General features: G+C 45.0%; 1 protein-coding gene across 1 annotated transcript; it reads left to right on the forward strand.

Moving 5' to 3' along the window:
• On the forward strand, window positions 1-27,390 carry LOC126294958 (sugar transporter SWEET1-like). Its single transcript, XM_049987182.1, has 2 exons — window positions 1-171; window positions 25,579-27,390. The coding sequence occupies exon 2, from the start codon at window positions 25,587-25,589 to the stop codon at window positions 26,241-26,243; it is 657 nt and encodes a 218-aa protein (XP_049843139.1). The 5' UTR covers window positions 1-171; window positions 25,579-25,586; the 3' UTR covers window positions 26,244-27,390.

Raw genomic sequence — 27,390 nt, forward strand, 5'->3', positions numbered from 1 at the left:
CCGCCGCCAGCGCACGTCCGTTGCGCAGCCGGGCTGCGCCGTGCGCTTCAGCGAGAAAGCAGTTGCGACATGTAGGTTTATCCCAGTGTGAGGACTACAGAGATGGCGGCGGTCGCCGTGTGATAGGGCCATCATCTGTCTGCTGTGTATCTACGCTTCGTTGCCACCACGGTAAGGAAAACCACTGACAGCTAAGCTCGGTTGACCGGAAGCGATCACAAGCTATCGATAGGAGATGTCAAATTCATTCCATATGTTTACATTTCCACATGGGTTTCGACACCGTCCCTCACAAGCGACGTCTAACCAAACTGCGTGCCTATGCAATTTCGCCTCAGTTGTGCCAGTGGATTAGTAATTTCCTGTCAGAAAGGTCACAGTTCGTAGTAATAGACGGAAAGTCATCGAGTAAAACAGAAGTAATATCCGGCGTTCCCCAAGGAAGTGTTATAGCCTCTCTATTTTTCTGGTCTCTATTAACGACATAGGAGACAATCTGAGTAAAAAAAAAAATGGTTCAGATGGCTCTGAGCACTATGCGACTTAACGTCTGAGGTCATCCGTCGCCTAGAACTTAGAACTACTTAAACCTAACTAACCTAAGGACATCGCACACATCCATGCGCGAGGCAGGATTCGAACCTGCGACAGTAGCGGTTGCTCGGTTCCGGACTGTAGCGCCTAGAACCGCTCGGCCACTCCGGCCGGCCAATCTGAGTAGCCCTGTTTGCAGATGATGCTATCATTTCTCGTCTTGTAAAGTCATCAGTTGATCAAAACGACTTGCAAAATGATTTAGATAAGATATCTGCATGGCGCGAAAGGCGGCAACTGACCCTGACTAAAAAAGAAAGTGTGAAGTTATTCACACGAGTACAAAAAGAAATCCACTTAATTTCAATTACGCGATAAGTCACACAAATCTGTAAATTCAACTAAATACTTACTGTCTACAATTACAAATAACCTAAATTGGAACGATGACATAGATAATATTGTGGGTAGAGCAAACCAAAGACTGCTATTCATTGGCAGAACACTTAGAAGGTGCAACAGGTCTACCAAAGAGACTGCTTACACCACGCTTGTCCGCCCTATTCTGGAGTACTGCTGTGCAGTGTGGGATCCGCATCAGGTGGGACTGACAGATGACATCGAAAAAGTACAAAGAAGGGCAGCTCGTTTTGTATTATGGCGAAATAGACATCATACGTGAATTGGAGTGGCAATCATTTTTTTTAAAAAAGGCGTTTCTCGTTGCGACGGGATCTTCTCATGAAATTCCAATTACCAGTTTTCTCCTCCGATTTCGAAAACATTCTGATGGCACCCACCTACATAGGGAGAAACGATAATCACGATAAAATAAGAGTAATCAGGGCCCGCGCAGAAAAATTTAAGTGCTCGTTTTTCCCGCGCGGCGTTCGAGAGTGGAACGGCAGACAGACAGCTTCAACAAACAGCAAGGAACGCCGCTTATTCACAACTCAAATTACTGTATCACATTTAAGAAGTCAGTTTTTCCCATCGCTACCAGGGACGTGAGAAAGACGACAAATTTATAAAATACTTGCGTCATTTGAGCACAAGATTTGCACTTCAAACTTTTGATGAGTTAATCTGTACATTATTGGCGTTAAACATGTTAGTGAGAAAAAGTTTGCCAAAGGTTTTATATTGAGCCTGTTGCAAATCGCTAGGTGCTCTCATTACGAAACACTGGATGATTGTAGTCGTGTGTAATTTGCGCCCCATTTTAAGGAGAAGCTGGTCTTTCACGAGTAAAAATGTCTGACGTTGTATACAGGGTGGCCCATTGATCGTTCCCGGGCCAAATATCTCACGAAATAAGCATCAAACGAAAAAACTACAAAGAACGAAACTCGTCTAGCTTGAACGGGGAAACCAGATGGCGCTATGGTTGGCCCGCTAGATGGCGCTGCCATACTTCAAACGAATATCAACTGCGTTTTTTTTTTTTTTTTTAAATTAGGAACCCCCATTTTTTTTTTTCTAAATATTCGTGTAGTACGTAAAGAAATATGAATGTTTTAGTTGGACCACTTCTTTCGCTTTGTGATGAATGACGCTGTAATAGTCACAAACATATGACTCACAATTTTAGACGAACAGTTCGTAACAGGTAGGTTTTTCAAATAAAAATACAGAACGTAGGTACGTTTGAACATTTTATTTCGGCTGTTCCAATGAGATACATGTACCTTTGTGAACTTATCATTTCTCAGAACGCATGCTGTTACAGGGTGATTACCTGTAAATACCACATTAATGCAACAAATGCTCAAAATGATGCCCATCAACCTCAATGCATTTGGCAATACGTGTAACGACATTCCTCTCAGCAGTGAGTAGTTCGCCTTCCGTAATGTTCGCACATGCATTGACAATGCGCTGACGCATGTTGTGAGGCGTTGTCGGTGGATCACGATAGCAAATATCCTCCAACTTTCCCCACAGAAAGAAATCCGGAGACGTCAGATCCGGTGAACGTGCGGTCCATGGTATGGTGCTTCGACGACCAATCCACCTCTCATGAAATGTGCCATTCAATACCGCTTCAACCGCACGCCAGTCTATGTGCCTGACATCCATCATGTTGGAAGTACATCGCCATTCTGTCATCCAGTGAAACATCTTGTAGTAACATCGGTAGAACATTACGTACGGAAATCAGCATACATTGCACCATTTAGATTGCCATCGATAAAATGGGGGCCAATTATCCTTCCTCCCATAATGCCGCACCATACGTTAACCCACCAAGGTCACTGATGTTCCACTTGTCGCAGCTATCGTGGATTTTCCGTTGCCCAATAGTGCATATTACGCCGGTTTACGTTACCGCTGTTGGTGAATGACGCTTCGTCGCTAAATAGAACGCGTGCAAAAAATCAGTCCCGTAATTTCTCTTGTGCCCAGTGGCAGAACTGTACACGACGTTCAAAGTCGTCGCCATGCAATTCCTGGTGTATAGAAATGTGGTACGGGTGCAATCGATGTTGATGTAGCATTCTCAACACCGACGTTTTTGATATTCCCGATTCTCGAGCAATTTGTCTGCTACTGATGTGCGGATTAGCCGCGACAGCAGCTGAAACACCTACTTGGGCATCATCATTTGTTGCACGTCGTGGTTGACGTCTCACACGTGGCTGAACGCTTCCTGTTTCCTTAAATAACGTAACTATCCGGTGAACGGTCCAGACACTTGGATGAGATCGTCCAGGATACCGAGCAGCATACATAGCACACGCCCGTTGGGCATTTTTATCACAATTGCGAACATCAACACGATATCGACCTTTTCTGCAAATGGTAAACAGTCCATTTTCACACGGGTAATGTATCACGAAGCAAATACCGTCCGCACTGGCGGAATGTTACGAGATACCACGTACTTATACGTTTGTGACCATTACAGCGCCATCTATCACAAAGCGAAAAACGTGGTCCACCTAAAACATTCATATTTCTTTACGTACTACACGAAAATGTAGGAAAAATGGGGGTTCCTATTTTTAAAAAATGCAGTTGATATCCGTTTGACCTATGGGAGCGCTATCTGGCGGGCAAACCATAGCGCCATCTGGTTTCCCCCTTCAAGCTAGACGAGTTTCGTTCTTTGTAGTTTATTCGTTTGATGCTTATTTCCACTAAACTGTTTGTCGTAGAACGATATACTTTCACAGGTATGTTCACTGGTTTTTGTGGATGCTGTCTTCATAGTGAGCTGCCAAAAATTAAGTAATAAATTAAAACGTCATGTCTGATGCCACAACCGTATCAGTAAGGTACACGCACATGTGTGACAGCAGAGTCTGATACGAGTCTGTGCCTTGCTGGTACGGTTATGGCTTTTATTCTAAAATAAATACTTAGTGCTGCATATTCTGTGAGTTCAACTCCATCTTTTCAATGACCAGATGACAGCGTGCAACGAGCAGCGGCTTTATAATTCACGTATCCGATGATCTGAAGATGGCAGTATAACTTCGCTGAAACTAGCCCTTTTACAAAAATGATTTACCCAGGATCATGGTGTCTGTCCTGCACCATAGTAAACAGCAGATTTTATCAACTACACTATGTGCCAGGTCGTATGTATGTCTTTGATCGACATTATCTTCGTTGTGTGTACTTTAATAAAACCCTTGGAGTGGCTTGGATGTCACTACAGACATCGGAAACTATCGAAGTGAGAAACAGTCACTAACTTAAATGTCAGTTGCTAACCATTACAGTATAAATGGTATCCTTTTTCCAGGATGTTGGTCGTGTTCTGATTTTAAATTTCCTCCTGAGCTTGTACAGACCCTCTATATACTTCTACCTTTCAGTTTCCCCTTCTTTGCTTAGAATTGGTTGTCCATCTCAGCTCTATATATTCATAAACCTGCTTCTCTTTTCTCTAACGGCCTCCTTAATTTTCCCGTAGACATCATGTCGTGATATGTGCTTCTACTCCATCACACTTATCCTCTAGGTATTCCTGCTTAGCCAGTCTACACGTTCTGTCAACCTCAAAAAAACGTGTGTGAAATCTTATGGGACTTAACTGCTAAGGTCATCAGTCCCTCAGCGTACGCACTACCTAACCTAAATTATCCTAAGGACAAACACACACACCCATGCCCGAGGGAGGACTCGAACCTTCGCCGGGACCAGCCGTCTGAGTTTGTACTCCGTTTCGCCTCCTTCATTTGCTCCGTTTTTATATTTTCTCCCTTCATCAGTTAAATTCAATATATCCTGTGCTATTCAAGGATTTGTACTAGGTCTTGTTTTTTATCTATTTGATGCTCTGCTGGCTTCACTATCTCATCTGTTAAAACTACGTCTTGTACAGTATTCCTTTCCCCAGTTTTAGTCAACCGTCACCAGATGCATCTTGTGAAACTCTCAACAACCTCTGGTCGTTCAACTTATCCTACCTTTTTTGCAATTTCTTCAGTTTTAATCCACAGTTCAAAACCAATAAATAGTAGCCAGAGATCACATCTGCCCCTCGAAATCTTGGTTTTATTATTACACAGTCAATCCTAAACCTTCCAGCTTCTCTAGGCCTCTTCCACGTATACAACCTCCTTTCATAATTCTTAATCCATATGTCAGCGATGGTTAACTCGTGCTCTGTGCAAAATTCTATCAGGTGGCTTCCTCTTTCATTCGCCCCCCCCCCCCCCCCAGTCCACATTCACCTACAATTTTTCCTACTCTTTCTTTTCCTACTATCGAATTACAGTCCCGCGTCACAGTTAAATTTTCATCTCGTTTAACTCCATCAATAATTTCTTTTATCTCGTCATACTTTAATAGTGGCAACTAGTTATTTAGAACTTATACAAAACACAGACATGAAAAAAAGTTGCGGAACCTGTACAGAAAATTGGAATAGAGATCAACATAAATATCATTTCCGCCCTTTTCATTGCTCGTGAAAACCACACATTGCATATTGTATTGTGCAAGTCTTTCGGTTTGACGCCTCTTCTGCGACTTGCGCGTCGATGGGGATGAAATGATGATGATTGGGACAACACAACACGCAGCCCTGAACGGAGAAAATCTCCGACCCAGCCGGGAATTGAACCCGGGCCCTTAGGATAAATGAAATGTAGACTATCCTCGACACATGCCAATGTCTGCTTTTTTCCCCGCTCGGAGCGCTAGTGTTGCGCCAGCTTTCAAACGCTAACAATCACGCCACAGGGTATCGCGACTGGAATTATTGTACTGTGACGATACGTCATTTTCTTCTAAAGATAATAACTCTTAAACAGTGTCTACATTTTTGTAGACCCCTCTGTAGTGTGGGTAATTCGCGCGCTGGGAGTTGCGCTCCGTCAAGACAAGGACTCAGTTTCCAACTGTGATACTAGTCTTATTGCATTAAGTCTTTAACACGAGATTAAACCTGTTAATGAACAAATTATGACAGCATTTAAAATTTTTAATAATGACAGCCCTGAAATATAAAAATCAAACTTTTGTTGCGCCTGCGAGTTTTTAGAGAGGCAACCTGCAAAGGCGTACAGTTTTAGTCGTTTAGGATGCGGATGTTGTATGCGGTGTGCCAGGTAGTTTGTATAAGCTGCGCCGGCCTGGGTGGCGGAGCGCTCCCAGGCGCTACAGTTTGGAACCGCGCGACTGCTACGGTCGCAGGTTCGAATCCTGCCTCGGGCATCGATGTGTGTGATGTCCTTAGGTTAGTTAGGTTTAAGTAGTTCTAAGTTCTAGCGGACTGATGACCTCAGATGTTAAGTGCCACAGTGCTCAGAGCCATTGCATGATTAGGACTCCAAAAATTCAGTTCCAATGGAGTCAAAGTTTGTTATGACCAGGATTAGCAACTGTCAGCCTACGAACCTGAAGGCTACATGTATGAAAATAGTCATTTTCGACCGTTTGTGATCGGTTTTGTTCTGTTTAAAGTTGTTGTGCTGGTGGGTACGTGTTATTGTAAAACGTATAGAAATGTAGCAGCAAGAATAACACTATCATATGAAAGAAAGAAATAATCTCAGATAATTCTTATTTATGTGCTGCTGAGCCCAACTATAATGAATTACACTATTGGCCATTAAAATTGCTACACCAAGAAGAAATGCAGATGATAATTTGGTATACATTGGACAAATATATTATACTATAACTGACATGTTATTACGTTTTCACGCAATTTGGGTGCATAGATTCTGAGAAATCAGTACCGAGAACAACCACCTCTGGCCGTGATAATCGAGTATAGATTTAATTGTTAGTGAGTCTTTTCTGAAAGTATTTGTAAGGAGTGTAGCAATGTATGGAAGTGAAACGTGGACGATAAATAGTTTGTACACGAAGAGAATAGAAGCTTTCTAAATGAGGTGCTACAGAAGAATGCTGAAGATTAGATGGGTAGATCACATAACTAATGAGGAAGTATTGAATAGGATTGGGGAGAAGAGAAGTTGTGGCACAACTTGACTAGAAGAAGGGATCGGTTGGTAGAACATGTTCTGAGGCATCAAGGGATCACCAATTTAGTATTGGAGGGCAGCGTGGAGGGTAAAAAATCTTAGAGGGAGACCAAGAGATGAATACACTAAGCAGATTCAGAACGATGTAGGTTGCAGTAGGTACTGGGAGATGAAGCAGCTCGCACAGGACAGAGTAGCATGGAGAGCTGCATCAGACCAGTCTCTGGAATGAAGACCACAACAACAACATGTATCTGCTGTGGAGAGTGCCCGAAATTTTATGGAACAAAACAATCTGTGGGTGGTACAACACATTCCATGAGACTGACTGCTTACGTGGTGCGAAAACAACAGCCCGACCGGGATCTCCACCAGAGAAGGTGAAGCGTGTGCGAGAATCGTTGGTCGGGAGCGAGAAGGAATCCGGATAGAGAACTGCGAGCCCCACTCTCTAAACTGCCCGGCACATTCTGCGTGTAAAATTGGACTGGCTGCGGCCGTCACATACGATGACTTCTCGGGACCGTGGCAGTACTTCTGTCTTTCCAATGGTTTGCAACTGAAGGAAGACGGTTTGGCTCAAAATGGTTCAAATGGCTCTGAGCACTATGGGACTCAACATCTGTGGCCATCAGTCCCCTAGAACTACTTAAACCTAACTAACCTAAGGACATCACACACAGCCATGCCCGAGGCAGGATTCGAACCTGAGACCGTAGCGGTCACGCGGTTCCAGACTGAAGCGCCTAGAACCGCTCGGCCACCCCGGCCACAAGCACCTGTGTAAGGGATTTAAAATGCAATATTAGACTAATTATATTGAGTACAGAGGCAATTATGCAATCAGTCTTTCCTCACTTTGTACACAAATGGAACAGGAAAAGAGCTTATTTCAAATGGTTCAAATGGCTCTGAGCACTATGGGACTTAACAGCTGTGGTCACCAGTCCCCTAGAACTTAGAACTAATTACACCTAACTAACCTAAGGACATCACACACAGCCATGCCCGAGGCAGGATTCGAACCTGCGACCGTAGCGATCACGCGGTTCCGGACTGAAGCGCCTAGAACCGCACGGCCACACCGAAGACGGTTTTCCACAAAAACTGCATTGTAGTAATAAAGCCTCACTTCATGTGTCTGGAAAGGTAATTCGTCGTAACGCGCATATTTGGCGCACAGAACATGGACACTAGATTCTAGAACACATTCACGATTCATCTAAAAGTTCCGTACCTGAAGACTGAAAAACTGCTCAAGTCACACCAATACCCAAAAAGGGAAGCAGGAGTAATCCGCTGAATTACAGGCCCATGTCACTAACGTTAATTTGCAGTAGGGTCTTGGAACTTATACTGTGCCTCGAAGGAAACGATTTATTGACGCACGGATTCAGAAAACATCGTTCTTGTCAAACACAACTAGCTATTTATACTCATGAAGTAATGGGTGCTATCCACCGGGGATGTCAAATTTATTCCATATTTTTAGATTTCCAGAAGGCTTTCGACACCGTTCCTCACAAGCGTCTTCTAACCAAACTGCGTGTCTACAGAGTATCGCCTCAGTTGTGTGACTGGATTCGTGATTTCCTGTCAGAACGGTCACAGTTCGTAGTAATAAACGGGAAGTCATCGATTAAAACAGAAGTAATATTCGGCGTCCTCCAAGGAAGTGTCATAGGCCCTCTATTGTTCCTGGTCTACACTCCTGGAAATTGAAATAAGAACACCGTGAATTCATTGTCCCAGGAAGGGGAAACTTTATTGACACATTCCTGGGGTCAGATACATCACATGATCACACTGACAGAACCACAGGCACATAGACACAGGCAACAGAGCATGCACAATGTCGGCACTACTACAGTGTATATCCACCTTTCGCAGCAATGCAGGCTGCTATTCTCCCATGGAGACGATCGTAGAGATGCTGGATGTAGTCCTGTGGAACGGCTTGCCATGCCATTTCCACCTGGCGCCTCAGTTGGACCAGCGTTCGTGCTGGACGTGCAGACCGCGTGAGACGACGCTTCATCCAGTCCCAAACATGCTCAATGGGGGACAGATCCGGAGATCTTGCTGGCCAGGGTAGTTGACTTACACCTTGTAGAGCACGTTGGGTGGCACGGGATACATGCGGACGTGAATTGTCCTGTTGGAACAGCAAGTTCCCTTGCCGGTCTAGGAATGGTAGAACGATGGGTTCGATGACGGTTTGGATGTACCGTGCACTATTCAGCGTCTCCTCGACGATCACCAGAGGTTTACGGCCAGTGTTGGAGATCGCTCCGCACACCATGATGCCGGGTGTTGGCCCTGTGTGCCTCGGTCGAATGCAGTCCTGATTGTGGCGCTCACCTGCACGGCGCCAAACACGCATACGACCGTCATTGGCACCAAGGCAGAAGCGACTCTCATCGCTGAAGACGACACGTCTCCATTCGTCCCTCCATTCACGCCTGTCGCGACACCACTGGAGGCGGGCTGCACGATGTTGGGGCGTGAGCGGAAGACGGCCTAACGGTGTGTGGGACCGTAGTCCAGCTTCATGGAGACGGTTGCGAATGGTCCTCGCCGATACCCCAGGAGCAACAGTGTCCCTAATTTGCTGGGAAGTGGCGGTGCGGTCCCCTACGGCACTGCGTAGGATCCTACGGTCTTGGCGTGCATCCGTGCGTCGCTGCGGTCCGGTCCCAGGTCGACGGGCACGTGCACCTTCCACCGACCACTGGCGACAACATCGATGTACTGTGGAGACCTCACGCCCCACGTGTTGAGCAATTCGGCGGTACGTCCACCCGGCCTCCCGCATGCCCACTATACGCCCTCGCTCAAAGTCCGTCAACTGCACATATTGTTCACGTCCACGCTGTCGCGGCCTGCTACCAGTGTTAAAGACTGCGATGGAGCTCCGTATGCCACGGCAAACTGGCTGACACTGACGGCGGCGGTGCACAAATGCTGCGCAGCTAGCGCCATTCGACGGCCAACACCGCGGTTCCTGGTGTGTCCGCTGTGCCGTGCGTGTGATCATTGCTTGTACAGCCCTCTCGCAGTGTCCGGAGCAAATATGGTGGGTCTGACACACCGGTGTCAATGTGTTCTTCTTTCCATTTCCAGGAGTGTATATTAACGACATAGGAGACAATCTGAGTAGCCCTATAACATTTTTTTCCACATGATGCTGTCATCTACCGTCTTGTAAAGTGATCAGATGACCAAAACGAAGAGCAAAGTGATTTAGACAAGATATCTGCATGGTGCAAAAAGTGCAATTGACCTTGAGTAAAGAAAAGTGTGAAGTTATTAACATGAGTACTAAAACAAGACAGAGACACCACTGCAAACTGGGAAACACGAGAACGTACTGTGCAAATGGTGGACAAATTTAAATACCTGGGATAATTTACAACAGGAAGGAACAGGAACAAGGAGGGAATAACAGACAGGATAAAGATGATGAGGTCCGCCTTCTGTATGACGAGAGAGATATGCAATAAAAAGAATATATCCACAGAGGCAAAGATAAGCCAGTGCAAGGTAACGGTGAGGAACGCAGTGTTTTCTGCTGAGACGATGACAGTGCGAAGAAATGGGGCAGAGCAACTAGAGAATGAAGAGAGAAAAATACTGAGAAAAATACTAGGTCCCGAAAGAGGTGCAGAGAGATGGATGCGAAGACCTCGGGGAGAACTGTACCGGAACATGAGAACAATATATGGGAAAGCAGACTCAAAAGGGCAAGGTTTGCTGGACATATAATTAGGATGAATATGGACAGAATGGTTCAAATGGCTCTGAGCACTATGGGACTTGACATCTGTGGTCATCAGTCCTCTAGAACTTAGTAACTACTTAAACCTAACTGACCTAAGGACATCACACACGTCCATGTCCGAGGCAGGATTCGAACCTGCGACCGTAGCAGTCGCCCGGTTCCGAACTGAAGCGCCCAGAACCGCTCGGCCACCGCGGCCGGCCCAAAATGACGGAGAGAGTGTGGGAAACAACAGGGAGGACAAGAGGAAAGACAGGAGCGAAGTGGGTTGCTCAACTCAAGGACTGATTGGAATTGGGGATCTAGGTCGCAGGATAGAAAGTTTGAGGAACAAATATACATCGACCAATAAGCCGGAGATCAACTACAGAGAAGAATACAGGAAAACATTAGTGTGTCACCAGTGGAGCTGACAGGAGGAAATGACCCTGAAGATATGGGAAGAAGAGCGGGAGAGAAGAAGAGAAACAATGGAAGGATTCTGGGAGAAGCAGAGGAAAATTCAGTCCACGAAGGGCTACCGTGGTCCTACACAGGCCGTAGTGCAAGAAGAAGATGATGATGAGTACTAAAAGAAATGGGCTAAATGTCGATAACGCGGTAAGTCACACAAATCTGAAGGCTGTAAATTCAACTAAGTACTTAGGAATTACAAAACCAAAGACTGCGATTCGTTGGCAGAACACTTAGAAGGTGCAACAAGTGCACTAAAGAGACTGCTTACACCACGCTTGTCCGCCCTATTCTGTAGTACTGCTGTGCGTTGTGGGATCCGCATCAGGTGGGACTGACGGATGACATCGAAAAAGTACAAAGAAGGGCGGCTCGTTTTGTATTATGGCGAAATAGGCTAGATAGTGGCACAGACATGATACGTGAATTGGAGTGGCATTCATTAAAACAATGGCGTTTTTCGTTGCGACAGGATCTTCTCATTAAATTCCAATCACCAGTTTTCTCCTCCGATTGCGAAAATATTCTGTTGGCTCTGACCTTCATAGGGAGAAATGATCCTCACGATAAAATAAAAGAAATCAGGGCTCGCGCAGAAAAATTTAAGTGCTCGTTTTTCCCGCACGCCATTCGAGAGTGGAACGGTTGAGAGACAGCTTGGATGTGGTTCATTGAACCCTCTGCCAGGCACTTCATTGTGAATAGCAAAGCAATTACGTACATAGATAAACAGAAAAGTCAGCATCTTGTGTGCTGTGTCCTCTTCAAAAGTTTATGGGGCGTTCTCCTTTGCGGAGAAAACTGTGTATGTTCTGCTACAGCTAAACAAACTGCAGCACTGGCTTTTGCCACAATGACAGCAAGACAGTGGAGACGTATGTCTCCAAAGAGACGGCACTTCCGCACGCCTGATCACTCCGTCGTGTGTGTTGTGACTCCGATGCCGAAATGCTTCAGGGCGGTTGGACGGGCTTCCGCGTAGTATTTCTCCTCCTCCCCACGGCCGTCTGACTTAACTCCGTGTGATTTCTTTCCGTGGGGTTATGTCAAAGATCCTGTGTTTCTGCCTCCACAGCCACTTAATTTAGAAGAGTTGCAGAAGGACGGTTTGTGCAGCCGCTCGTACTGATCGTGGCGTGTTGGGGTGAGTATGGCGAAAGTTTGACTGCTGCATTAACGTTTGCTGCGCCGCAAACATTGACCATATTGAGCACCTGTACTGTGAGATAAAAACCTGGAGAGCAGTACTGTAAGGCGCTTAAAATGGTGTAAGGAAGGCAAATAGTATGTGGTACGCGAGTAGAACACCTAATTCACAGGAAAAAATTAAAACCATACGATCAGTTGTGACGGAAGTGTCTGGTCAGCAGTGCAACATCTGCGATGTAAAGTCAAAAATGGCTCTGAGCACAATGCGACTTAACTTCTGAGGCCATCAGTGCCCTAGAGCTACTTAAACCTAACTAACCTAAGGATATCACACACATCCATGCCCGAGGCTGGATTCTAACCTGCGACCGTAGCGGTCGCCTGGCTCCAGACTGTAGCGCCTAGAACCGCACGGCCACTCCGGCCGGCTGATATAAAGTCAGTTCGTAGTAAACATACACTCCTGGAAATGGAAAAAAGAACACATTGACACCGATGTGTCAGACCCACCATACTTGCTCCGGACACTGCGAGAGGGCTGTACAAGCAACGATCACACGCACGGCACAGCGGACACACCAGGAACCGCGGTGTTGGCCGTCGAATGGCGCTAGCTGCGCAGCATTTGTGCACCGCCGCCGTCAGTGTCAGCCAGTTTGCCGTGGCATACGGAGCTCCATCGCCGTCTTTAACACTGGTAGCATGCCGCGACAGCGTCGACGTGAACCGTATGTGCAGTTGACGGACTCTGAGCGAGGGCGTATAGTGGGCATGCGGGAGGCCGGGTGGACGTACCGCCGAATTGCTCAACACTTGGGGCGTGAGGTCTCCACAGTACATCGATGTTGTCGCCAGTGGTCGGCGGAAGGTGCACGTGCCCGTCGACCTGGGATCGGACCGCAGCGACACACAGATGCACGCCAAGATCGTAGGATCCTACGCAGTGCCGTAGGGGACGCACCGCCACTTCCCAGCAAATTAGGGACACTGTTGCTCCTGGGGTATCGACGAAGACCATTTGCAACCGTCTCCATGAAGCTGGGCTACGGTCCCGCACACCGTTAGGCCGTCTTCCGCTCACGCCCCAACATCGTGCAGCCCGCCTCCAGTGGTGTCGCGACAGGCGTGAATGGAGGGACGAATGGAGACGTGTCGTCTTCAGCGATGAGAGTCGCTTCTGCCTTGGTGCCAATGATGGTCGTATGCGTGTTTGGCGCCGTGCAGGTGAGCGCCACAATCAGGACTGCATACGACCGAGGCACACAGGGCCAAAACCCGGCATCATGGTGTGGGGAGCTATCTCCTACACTGGCCGTACACCTCTGGTGATCGTCGAGGGGACACTGAATAGTGCACGGTAAATCCAAACCGTCATCGAACCCACCGTTCTACCATTCCTAGACCGGCAAGGGAACTTGCTGTTCCAACAGGACAATGCACGTCCGCATGTATCCCGTGCCACCCAACGCGCTCTAGAAGGTGTAAGTCAACTACCCTGGCCAGCAAGATCTCCGGATCTGTCCCCCATTGAGCATGTTTGGGACTGGATGAAGCGTCGTCTCACGCGGTCTGCATGTCCAGCACGAACGCTGGTCCAACTGAGGCGCCAGGTGGAAATGGCATGGCAAGCCGTTCCACAGGACTATATTCAGCATCTCTACGATCGTCTCCATGGGAGAATAGCAGCCTGCATTGCTGCGAAAGGTGGATATACACTGTACTAGTGCCGACATTGTGCATGCTCTGTTGCCTGTGTCTATGTGCCTGTGGTTCTGTCAGTGTGATCATGTGATGTATCTGACCCCACGAATGTGTCAATAAAGTTTCCCCTTCCTGGAACAATGAATTCACGGTGTTCTTATTTCAATTTCCAGGAGTGTATTTCTGTTATTGATAAATCAGACATGTGAAGAGTATATAACAATCATTTTCTATGCATTGCTGGTGAATTAAATAAAAATTTAGTTTCTGCAGGAACTCTCTTGACAAACGTCTTTCCGAGATTGATTTCTGAAATACTCCGCTCTGATACAGACAAGGGGGAGATTGAGTCATTAATTAAATCACTGAAGACTAAGGGGTCTCATGGTTATGATGGAGTGCCTAGCAGAATATTACAGTGCTGCAAATGTTAGCCATGTACTTAGCCATGTTTGTAATTTCTCCTTTAGGAATGGTCAGTTTCCTGAACGACTAAAGTACTCAGTAGTAAAGCCGCTTCATAGAAAGGAAAAAAAAGGATAATGAGACAATTTTAGACCTATTTTCATGCCATCAATGTTTGCTAAATACATTGAAAAGGCTGTGTATGTAAGGATAATGGATTTTATATCACACGGTCTGCTATCAAGTGTACAGTTCAGCTTTAGAAGCCGTTTAACAACTGAAAACGCCGGCTGCTGTGGCCGAGTGGTTCTAGGCGCTTCAGTCTGGAACCGCGTGACGTCTACGGTCGCAGGTTCGAATCCTGCCTTGGGCATTGATGTGTGTGATGTCCTTAGGTCAGTTAGGTTTAAGTAGTCCTAAGTCTAGGGGACTGATGACCTCAGATGTTAAGTCCGATAGTGCTCAGAGTTATTTGAACCATTTGAACAACTGAGGTGCTGGATGGGTTAAACAAAAGGTTTGGAACGCTAGGCATATTTTTTGATTTAACTAAGGTGTTTCATTGTGTTAATCACGAAATATTACTCCAGAAGTTGGACTTTTCGGAATACAGGGAGTAGCTCAGAATTGGTTCACCTCGTACTTTAGGAAAAGGTTATTATTCACAGTGTTGAGAATGGCTGTGATGTGGGGTCTGAGTCGGGTACTGTCAAGTAGGGGGTGCCCCAGGTATCAGTGTTGGGGCCGCTCCTATTCCCTATTTATATAAATGATATGCCCTCTAGTATTATGGGTAACTTTAAAATATTTCTGTTTGCTGATGACACTAGTTTGGTAGTAAAGGATGTTGTATGCAACATTGGCTCGGTTTCAAACAGTGCAGTTCATGACATAAGTTCATGGCTTGTAGAAAATAAACTAACGCTAAATCACACTAAGACTCAGTTTTTACCGTTTGTAACACACAATTCAACAAAACTCGACGTTTTACTTTCACAGACTGGGCATATGATTAGTGAAACTGAACAGTTCAAATTTCTAGGTGTTCAGATAGATAGTAAACTGTCGTGGAAAGTACATGTTCAGGATCTCGTTCGAAGACTTAATGCTGCCATTTTTACTTTTCGAACGGTATCTGAAGTAAGTGATCGTTCGACACAAAAATTAGTCTAATTTGCTTATTTTCATTCGCTTGTGTCGTATGTTTATTTTTTGGGATAACCCTTCCATTTCTAGAAGGATATTTTTGGCTCAGAAACGGGCGGTTCGGGCAATAAGTGGTGTGAGTTCGCGAACCTCTTGTCGACCTCTGTTCACGAGTCTGGGTATTTTGACATTGGCCTCTCAAAGTATATATTTTTCACTGTCGTTTGTTGTTAACAATTTCAGCTTATTCCCAAGGTTAAGCAGCTTTCATTCAGTGAATACTCGTCAGAAATCTAACCTGCATTTTGTGCAGAAAGGTGTGCAGTATACTGCTGCACCCATTTTCAATGAGCTATCACAAGAGTTCAAAAATCTTAGCAGTAATCCACGCGGTTTCAAATCGAAACTGAAGAGTTTCCTCATGGGCCACTCCTTCTGTTCTGTAGAAGAGATCCTGAAATAGTAAGCTGAATCTTATGTTGTATCGTTGATTGCGTTTACTTAAACGTATGGCTCGATTTTTTTTTTTTTTTTTTGGTACATAAACATTTTTATCGAAAGAAGGTTGTATACGTGGAAGAACTCTGGAGATACTAAAAGGTATCAGATAGATTATATAATGGTAAGACAGAGATTTAGGAACCAGGTTTTAAGTTGTAAGACATTTCCAGGGGCAGATGTGGACTCTGACCACAATCTATTGGTTATGACCTGTAGATTAAAACTGAAGAAACTGCAAAAATGTGGGAAATTAAGGAGATGGGACCTGGATAAACTGAAAGAACCAGAGGTTGTACAGAGTTTCAGGGATAGCATAAGGGAACAATTGACAGGAATAGGGGAAAGAAATACAGTAGAAGAAGAATGGGTAGCTCTGGGGGATGTAGTAGTGAAGGCAGCAGAGGATAAAGTAGGTACAATGACGAGGGCTGCTAGAAATCCTTGGGTAACAGAAGAAATATTGAATTTAATTGATGAAAGGAGAAAATATAAAAATGCACTAAATGAAGCAGGCAAAAAGGAATACAAACGTCTCAAAAATGAGATCGACAGGAAGTGCAAAATGGCTAAACAGGGATGGCTAGAGGACAAATGTAAGGATGTAGAAGCTTATCTCACTAGGGGTAAGATAGATACTGCCTACAGGAAAATTAAAGAGACCTTTGGAGAGAAGAGAAGCACGTGCATGAATATCAAGAGCTCAGATGGCAGCCCAGTTCTAAGCAAAGAAGGGAAGGCAGAAAGGTGGAAGGAGTATATAGAAGGTTTATACAAGGGCGATGTACTTGAGGACAATATTATGGAAATGGAAGAGGATGTAGATGAAGACGAAATGGGAGATACGATACTGCATGAAGAGTTTGACAGAGCACTGAAAGACCTGAGTCGAAACAAGGCCCCCGGAGTACACAACATTCCATTAGAACTACTGACGGCCTTGGGACAACCAGTCCTGACAAAACTCTACCAGCTGGTGAGCAAGACGTATGAGACAGGCGAAATACCCTCAGACTTCAAGAAGAATATAATAATTCCAATCCCAAAGAAAGCAGGTGTTGACAGATGTGAAAATTACCGAACTATCAGTTTAATAAGCCACGGCTGCAAAATACTAACGCGAATTCTTTACAGACGAATGGAAAAACTGGTAGATGCAGACCTCGGGGAGGATCAGTTTGTATTCCGTCGAAATGTTGGAACACGTGAGGCAATACTGACCTTACGACTTATCTTAGAAGAAAGATTAAGAAAAGGCAAACCTACGTTTCTAGCATTTTTAGACTTAGAGAAAGCTTTTGACAATGTTGACTGGAATACTCTTTTTCAAATTCTAAAGGTGGCAGGGGTAAAATACAGGGAGCGAAAGGCTATTTATAATTTGTACAGAAACCAGATGGCAGTCATAAGAGTCGAGGGGCAGGAAAGGGAAGCAGTGGTTGGGAAAGGAGTAAGACAGGGTTGTAGCCTCTCCCCGATGTTATTCAATCTGTATATTGAGCAAGCAGTAAAGGAAACAAAAGAAAAATTTGGAGTAGGTATTAAAATTCATGGAGACGAAGTAAAAACTTTGAGGTTCGCCGATGACATTGTAATTCTGTCAGAGACGGCAAAGGACTTGGAAGAGCAGTTGAACGGAATGGACAGTGTCTTGAAAGGAGGATATAAGATGAACATTAACAAAAGCAAAACGAGGATAATGGAATGTAGTCAAATTAAATCGGGTGATGCTGAGGGAATTAGATTAGGAAATGAGACACTTAAAGTAGTAAAGGGGTTTTGCTATTTAGGAAGTAAAATAACTGATGATGGTCGAAGTAGAGAGGATATAAAATGTAGACTGGCAATGGCAAGGAAAGCGTTTCTCAAGAAGAGAAATTTGTTAACATCGAATATAGATTTATGTATCAGGAAGTCGTTTATGAAAGTATTTGTTTGGAGTGTAGCCATGTATGGAAGTGCAACATGGACGATAACTAGTTTGGACAAGAAGAGAATAGAAGCTTTCGAAATGTGGTGTTACAGAAGAATGTTGAAGATTAGGTGGGTAGATCACATAACTAATGAGGAGGTATTGAATAGGATTGGGGAGAAGAGAAGTTTGTGGCACAACTTGACTAGAAGAAGGGATCAGTTGGTAGGACATGTTTTGAGGCATCAAGGGATCACAAATTTAGCATTGGAGGGCAGCGTGGAGGGTAAAAATCGTAGAGGGAGACCGAGAGATGAGTACACTAAGCAGATTCAGAAGGATGTAGGTTGCAGTAGGTACTGGGAGATGAAGCAGCTTGCACAGGATAGAGTAGCATGGAGAGCTGCATCAAACCAGTCTCAGGACTGAAGACAACAACAACAACAACAACAACATTGCTTTTACGTTGTAATTTCATGTACTGACACGTTCCATGACCTTGGAGATTTGCTCCTGAATTTCGCTCTACAGAACTTGACGTGCAAATAAATAAATAAATAAATGCTCTGTCCACTGATATGTGCCTATTTCCTGTATGTCTTTTAAGTTTCACACAGTTGTCTTCTGAAACCGTGGAGGTACTTATGGCATAACTCTGTATAACATGGTTGTGCTCTTCATATTTTGCCATATGAAACTTATTGAAGGCCAAGAGTCTGGACAGATCTTCAGCGCCACCAGACAGTTGGTAACAAACTTGTGAAACGGGGAAAAAGTGGGCCAGCCGGGATGGCCGACCGGTTCTAGGCGCTGCAGTCTGGAACAGCGAGACCGCTCGGTCGCAGGTTCGAATTCGGCTTTGGGCATGGATGTGTGTGATGTCCCTAGTTAGTTAGGTTTAAGTAGCTCTAAGTCCTAGGCAACTGATGACCTCAGAAGTTAAGTCCCATAGTGCTCAGAGCCATTTGAACCATTTTTTGGGGAAAAAGTGGACATCCTAATGGGGATAGGATAAAATATGTACACAGGAGCCACTTTGTCCTGGGAAGTGTTGGTGGAACCCAAAAATTGGGATGTGAGAATTGTTTGTCTTTCCATCTCGATGAGTGCTGTATGGGGAAGCAACAGAAAAAACTTTGGAATTTTTGCAAAGGTTCGTATCGAGAAATCATAGCCACAGCTGGAACAGCGCCACGTAACTGGTAAAGTTTGCTGTGCACAGATCCACAGCCAAATAAACCCAAGCTACCAAGTGCTCACGAAAGCGAAGACGTTTCCCATTGCACTTGGCAACTTTAGAACTACTTTTCAGTGTAATATAATATCGAGTCTAGAAATGCCTGAGGTTCGTACACCCCCAGATCCCAGGCCACTCACGATGAACCCCGGCAGCCGACGTGGTCAGTCTGAGAATGGTCGCCTCTCCCTGGCTGCAGCGTCTTCCACAGACAGTCAGGTCGCAAACCAGTCACAGGTACGCAACTGAATTGCACCCTCTGACGACAAATGACTGTAGTTTTATAGAATTTCTTGCCATTTATGGAACTCTATCGCGATGTTGTATTCTCCGAAACTGAGCTGACAGTTTCGTAAATTAATATTTGTGAAAATACACACATCAAAAAAAAGTTTTGCATCGCCTCGGTTCCGAGAGCTCCGGAACCTGTACACAAAATTGGAACAGAAATCAACATAAACATCATTTCCACTTTTTTTATTGCTCATGAAAACCACACATTCCATGTTGTACCACCACACAGCGAGACCTTCACAGGTGGTGGTCCATACTGCTGTACACACTGCTACCTCTAATACCCAGTAGCACGCGCTCTTGCATTGATGCATGCCTGTATTTGTCGTGCCATACTATCCACAAGTTCATCAAGGCACCGTTGGTCTAGACTGTCCCACTCCTCAACGGCGAATCGCCGTAGATCCCTCAGAGTGGTTGGTGGATCACGTCGTCCATAAACAGCCCTTTTCAATCTAGCCCAGAGATGTTCGTCAGGGTTCATATCTGGAGAACATGCTGATTACTCTAGTCGAGCAATGTCGTTATCCTGAAGGAAGTCATTCACAAGATGTGGACGATGGGGACGCGTATTGTCTTGCACCAAGATGAATGCCTCGCCAATATGCTGCTGATACGCTTGCACTATCGATCGGAGGATGGCATTCACATATCGTACAGCTGTTATGGCGCCTTCCATGACCACCAGCGGCGTACGTCGGCCCCACATAATGCCACCCCAAAACAACAGGGAACCTCCATCTTGCTGTACTCGCTGGACAGTGTGTCTAAGGCGTTCAGCCTGACCGGGTTGCCTCCAAACACGGCTCCAACGACTGTCTGGTTGAAGGCATATGCGACACTCGTCGGTGAAGAGAACATGATGACAATACTGGGTGGTCCATTGGGCATGTTGTTGGGCGCATCTGTACTGGGCTGCATGGTGTTGTGGTTGCAAAGATGGCCCTCGCCAAGGACGTCGGGAGTGAAGTTGCGCATCATGCAGCCTATTTCGCACTGTCTGAGTCGTAACACGACGTCCTTTGGCAGCACGAAAAGCACTATTCAACATGGTGGCGTTGCTGTCAGGGTTCCTCCGATCCGTAATCCGTAGGTAGCGGTCATCCACTGCAGTAGTAGCCATCAGGCAGCCTGACCAAGGCATGCCTTCAACAGTTCTTGTCTCTCTCTGTATCTTCTCTATGTTCGAACAACTTCGAGACGCCTGGACACTTCCCTTGTTGAGAGCCCTACCTGGCACTAAGTAACAAGGAGGACGTGATCGAACCGCGGTATTGACAGTCTAGGCATGGTTGAATTATAGACAACACGAGCCGTGTACCTCCTTCTTGGTGGGATGACTGGAACTTAACGGCTGTCTGACCCCATCCGTCTAATAGGCGCTGCTCATGCATGGTTGTTTACATCTTCGGGCGGGCTTAGTGATATCTCTAAACAGTCAAAGGGACTGTGATACAATATCCACAGTCAATGTCTATCTTCAGGATTTCTGGGGATAATCGCTCTCAGTAATGCTTTGTTTTGGGAGGGGAGATGGGGCACAACCCCCGTTATCCATCTGTCGGATGTGCGCCTGTACTCTGCCATCACATGTATACTTATGAATCAGTTGACATCTGGACTGTCACCATTCAATGTAGTGTACCTAAATTTTCAACAAAGAATCACTCTGCCACCACATGTACACCTAAGAATCTGGACTGTCACCATTCAATGTAGTGTACCTAAATTTTCTACAAAGAATTTTAGAAGTTTGCAAATTCACATTTTTGCCATCTTCAGTTACTCCCTACCTGACGTGTGGTGTGCCCACTGTAAGACCTTCGGTACACACACCATCAGATTATTTGACTTGTCGCTCTAACGAAGTAGGCGAGTGTCAGCAGTATGTCTCGTGGTCTTATTGTGGCGTATCTATCTTCTGCAGTTAGGTCAGACGATAGAAATGCCACTTGCACGCTTAGAGTAGCAGATTGACGCTGACCAACTTTAAACAGAACTTGATTAATTTTCACACACATTTATTAAAATAATAAAAAGCATAGACATTACTTAGCTTGATTCTGGATGCTGTTTACAACTGACAATCTGAAGTTCCTTTGGTCTTGGTATGTTAATCTTATTCTCACATATCTCTGATACTTGACAAAGTGTCAACACATTTCTCTTCATGGCTATGTACAGGAATATGGTAGTCTTATAAGGCGCAGATTGAAACTTGACTATAGACTGGTACAGACTAATGTAGACTGGCACAGACAGGTGCAGAAAAATACAGACTGACTAATCGGAGGTCTGTAAACTCGTTAAAATACCTCGCATGTTCAGGTATCACTGCGCGAGTGTGATCCGCGAGGAGAAAAGGTTCAATGTTAGCAGCGGTCTCATTGGCTGCGTTACACATTAATACGTGGATCGGCAGCACATTAATACGTGGATCGGCAGAAGCAGAATTTGGTCCGTCTCTAAGCGAGCGCCATCTCGTAGTGCGGAGACGGACGAGCGCTGCGCCTGCACTGTTGTGCTTAGCGGGGCACGCTCTAGTGGGGAAGTTGTGTACACGCTGACTGCGAGGAACTATGTACACAACAGCATGCGATGCACTTCTGCCATATTTAGTGACTAGTCCTGGAAGATGTGAAGCCCAGACTCCGTCATGCACTTCAAACATCTCTCTAAAGCTTTCCCTGCATTGTCTCATTCGCCCCGGAAAATGTTAGGCTGGTGCATAAGTTCGTAGAGTTTTTGTTTTGCATGTTGGTACTCGGGTCGCTATGAGTTTATTTATCGATTGTTACTCTTTATTTGTCCGCAGCTCGTGGTCTTGCAATAGTGTTCTCGCTTCCCGTGCACGGGGTCCCAGGTTCAATTCCCTGCGGCGTGTTGTTGTCTCATCTCCATCATCATCATCATCATCATCATTCACCCCCATTATGGTTGGAGGAAGGCAATGGCAAACTACCTCCACTAGGGCCTTGCCTAGTACAGCAGTACAGGTCTCCTGCTTCGTCCCCTATGTTCCTATGTGTACGGGACCTCGTCATCATCACTCTTTATTTCTAGTTCACTGTTGCTATTTGAGCGTACATATTGTCGTCTTGTCATTTGGAGATTGCAGCTGTGGTCGCTAGAGAACGGAGTGCCAAGTCAAGGAGTCGGGAAATTTCCGATATAATCTTCTGTGTGAGTTCAAGAGAGGGGTGACAGGTGTGGAGCCTGCCAAAAACATTTGGGCTACGAATAGGGATAACGCCACTGGACAGAGCACGGCAAGAAAATGGTTTTCCCGTTTTGAGGTGGATCATTTTGACATTAGTGACTCTCCACATTCAGAAAGACGTTCGAGGTTTCACGAGTATCATGTGATGTGATGATTCCTGTATCGTGCGATATTTTCATGCGATGGGGAAGGTTCAGAAATCGGGTGTATGGGTAGCTCACGGTCTGAGTCGAAATCTCCACTAGCTCGTCGTCAATCGGCTCGTGAACAACACCGATCACTCCTCTCCTCCGTCATTATTAGTGACGAGAAATTCTTCCTTTATGCTAACATAAGCGAAAGAAAGGATATGGGGTCATATTTTGGGGCAATTCAAATTAGGCAAAACGCTCTTTTATTATTCAAAAACGAGCGATAGGGATCATAAAAGGAGCTGCACCTAGAGATCCATGTAGGGAATTTTTCAAGGAATATAAAATCATGACTCTTCCATCCATTTACATCTATGAAAGTATATGCTTTCTGAAGTCTCACCCCCAGTTTTCTTCTTTAAACAGTGAGTTCCATGACTATACAACAGTGTAATGACTTTCACAGAGAAGTGCATAAGAAAACCCAGCACAACAAAACCACCCGAAAATTCTCTACAGTGCTCATCCCTTAAAACTTAAAAGGATTCAGAAGCCGAGAAGTTTTAAAAGTGAACTTAAAAGAATGTTAATTAGTAATAGTTTTTACAGTGATAGTGAATACATGAATTCTTCAGAAAGATAGCGTGCCTTCACCTATCTTATAATTCACTCATATACAAACTTGTGTCATGGGGTAGACTCTTTTATGTACATACAAAAATTAATTAATTTGTCAATATAGAGTTTTATAATAATTGTTTCTTGTTGCTGTCCATTATACACAGAATATATGTAAGTTATTTGTGTCCTACATTGTTACAAATTTGTTATTGTTTTTGCCTATATATTTAATTCAGATTTGTTCACTGATATTTTTTACATAACATGTTGTTAATCATATTTTTTCTATATGTAACACATGACAAATCCCATATCATTGTACATCATAAAACGGGTGCTCAATAAATCAATCAATCAATCAATCATATAAATCAATCAATGGTCAAGTCCAAACAAAGCAGCAACTCCTCGTACAAAGATAATGATCTAAATCTGGTGAAACAGCAATAATGTAGCTTACTAAGAATTGCTTCCCTGGGGTGTAACCATTACTGCTGACATTTCAACAACTGAGACGTCTCTACGACGCAGTCTAAAAGCAGCAACCAGTAAGACTGTGTGAAGTGATGCTGCTCCACGATAATGTCTGCCCGAATTGTGCTAGACTGACAAAAAACACCACACTGGAGGGCTGGGAAGCCATTCAGCGCGCACCTCACTCACCTGATCTTCCGCCCTCACTTTTTGCGTTGTTTATAAAAATAAATAAATAAATAAATAAATAAATAAAAGATTCAAATGGCTCTGAGCACTATGGGACTTAGCTTCTGAGGTCATCAGTCCCCTAGAACTTAGAACTACTTAAACCTAACTAACCTAAGGACATCACACACATCCATGCCCGAGGCAGGATTCGAACCTGTGACCTAGCGGTCGCGTGGTTCCAGACTGTAGCGCCTAGAACCGCTCAGCCACTTCGGCTGGCTCCCTCTCTATCGGACAACCTCCAAAGAATATCCTTTCCAGATGAAAATGTGCTCTGAACAAGGCTCGACAAGCTCTTCGCCTCAAAACTACGTGATTCTACATTCTCAGAATCTTAAAGTTATCCCAGCAGTGCCAGACTGGTCTAAATAGTGAAGCAGAATATATTATTGATGAGTATCTGATGTGTTTATTAAACTTATGGCAAAACGCTACGAACTTATGTGCCAGCCTAATACAATACACAAACACGAAATACGTCAAGACACAGAAAAAGAGTTGATGTCACCAGAATGAGATTTTCACTCTGCAGCGGAGTGTGCGCTGATATGAAACTTCCAGACAGAGTAAAACTGTGTGCCCAAACGAGACTCGAACTCGGGACCTTTGCCGTTCGCGGGCAAGTGCTCTACCATCTGAGCTACCGAAGCACAACTCACGGCCGGTCCTTACAGCTTTACTTCTGCCAGTATCTCGTCTCCTACCTTCCAAACTTAACAGAAGCTCTCCCGCGAACCTTGCAGAACTAGCACTCCTGAAAGAAAGGATACTGCGGAGACGTGGCTTACCCACAGCCTGGGGGATGTTTCCAGAATGAGATTTTCACTCTGCAGCGCAGAGTGCGCTGATATGAAACTTCCTGGCAGATTAAAACTGTGTGCCCGTTCGAGACTCGGGCCTGATTTGTTCTTCGGTGGCTCAGATGGTAGAGCACTTGCCCGCAAAAGGCAAAGGTCCCGAGTTCAAGTCTCGGTCGGGCACACAGTTTTAATCTGCCAGGAAGTTTCAGAGTTGATGTCACTCACAGATGGGTGGCACACTATACTTCCCCCCATTTGTTTAACTGATAACTGGGGATACAGTAATGGCATTCAGTCATAGACTTAAGCTTAAATTCGTGAAATCATGAAAAACAATGGACCCCTAACAGCAGTAAGAACTCTTGAAAAAGGAGGGAGGGGTGTGTGTGTGTGTGTGTGTGTGTGTGTGTGTGTGTGTGTGTGAGAGAGAGAGAGAGAGAGAGAGAGAGAGAGAGAGAGAGAGAGAGAGAGAGAGAGACAGAGGCAACTGCAGTTGTGGGGACCGTCTGTTCTCAGTGTTAACAGCAAACCATGTCTGCCCACAGCCACCACGATGCTGCTGTCTGACTACAAGGACCTGGTGGGCACACTGGCCAGCTATGCACAAATCGCCCAGATGCTGTCCGGCTCACTCATGTGCTGGGAGTTTCACCGCAACGGCACCACTCGACCCACACCCGCGACAATGTTCGTCATGGGTGGGGCACTCGGTTTCGTCATGCTCGAGTTCGCCCGCATCATGGACGACCCGGCTATGCTCCGTGCCAACTGGGTGGGTATGGTGCTCAGCCAGCTGTACCTGCTGTGCTACTGGTTCTACAGCGACGACCGGCCCGGCTTCTACCGGTCGCTGGCGAAAGGCGCCGCGCTCGCCGGCGGCCTCGTGGCCTACGCCCGCCTCGAGGACCCCGAGCTGGTGGAGAACCGCTTCGGGATCATCCTGACCGGGCTCTTTTTCTTCATGGTCTCTCTGCCACTCTTCTCGGTGGGCGAGATAATCAGGACCAAGAGCAGCGCCAGCATCCCGCTGCCCATGCTGCTGACCGGAACCGTCGTCTCCTCTCTCTGGCTGCTCTACGGGTTCATCATCGACAGTGGCTTCATGATCTTCCAGAACGTGGTCGTCCTCATCCTGTCGGCAATCCAGCTCGCTCTGATCATCATCTACCCGCGGACACTGCCACCTCACCATACGAAGAAGGTCGACTGAAGTGGACTCGCCGTCGCTCCAGTTATTGAGAGTTTCTTTGTTCTCCTGCATCGTAACAAAAAATTATACAAACGACAACATTCGTCCACTGCGGACTTTCACTTATTGTACGTTTTTGGGGCAGGGAATCAAATTTAGTGTATCGTTACAGGACAGCTGCAGAGGTGTTTCAGTGGCTAGCCGTTCACAATAGTATTAAAGCATAACTCACTCGTCTCTCAACTGGAGTAACTGTGCTGACCGAAGGTAGAAATGTGGGATTGTGGCTAGCAAGAAAGACACTGTCAACCGACAGTCTCAATCAGTCTTCTGAACGAGCTGTGGCTTCCCAGAACGTGTTGTACATGATCATGTTGCCTGTATCGTAGGTCCTTCGCTGACAGTATGATCATTTCCAGGACACTGAAGACTAAACAGTAATATCTAAAGAGTGTCATGAACTTATCATCCCTCCAGTTTTCAAGTACTTCCCCATTTCCTTGGACGCATGTTTACTATAAGAGTGTACCAGTTATTATTTTTTATTTTATGTGCTACAAAACAATCTGCATTAAATTTATATATACTGTCATTTCCTACATGTCACACTGTTACATATTAATCTATTCCACCCTGAAGTATACACAGTGATATGCTGTTAAATGTAAGTATTTAACACAGTTTTTTGTCTGATGTCTGGTAACTTTCAAGAAAGTGAATCAGCTAATGTATTTCAAGCTAAAATTAGAAAAACAACAACAGGTTGAAGCAGGTGAATGATATTTTTTGAGTACTGGACTACAAACTTTGTGTATTATGGTCTCAATTCCTGGCTTTGTTTTGTAGCCATCATAAGTCTTCAGTGTAAGTCAATGGAGTGAAAGAAGTCAAACAGTTAATTTACTACAGTTCATTATATTTAAATGTATTTAATAAGTGAATAGTGGGACAACTAGTACAATAAAACATAAAAAACTACATAAGTTAATAAATAACACAAGTAGAAGATTTTGTTGCAATTAAGAACCTGGTATTTATAAAGAATAATTGTGATTAAGGCATGTGATTTATAGCTCATGCCATTTCCACATCCATTATGTTGAGTATTAAAAATGTGTCTCTTCATCTATTAACTGTTGATTTTTTAAAAATAAAGTGATTAAAATTA

The sequence above is a fragment of the Schistocerca gregaria genome, chromosome 11 (genome assembly GCF_023897955.1).
Source record: "Schistocerca gregaria isolate iqSchGreg1 chromosome 11, iqSchGreg1.2, whole genome shotgun sequence".
Lineage (NCBI taxonomy): Eukaryota > Metazoa > Arthropoda > Insecta > Orthoptera > Acrididae > Schistocerca > Schistocerca gregaria.

Bases quoted from the DNA above. Each gene is read 5' to 3' on its own strand.
- LOC126294958 (XM_049987182.1), top strand. From the start codon at position 25,587: ATGCTGCTGTCTGACTACAAGGACCTGGTGGGCACACTGGCCAGCTAT.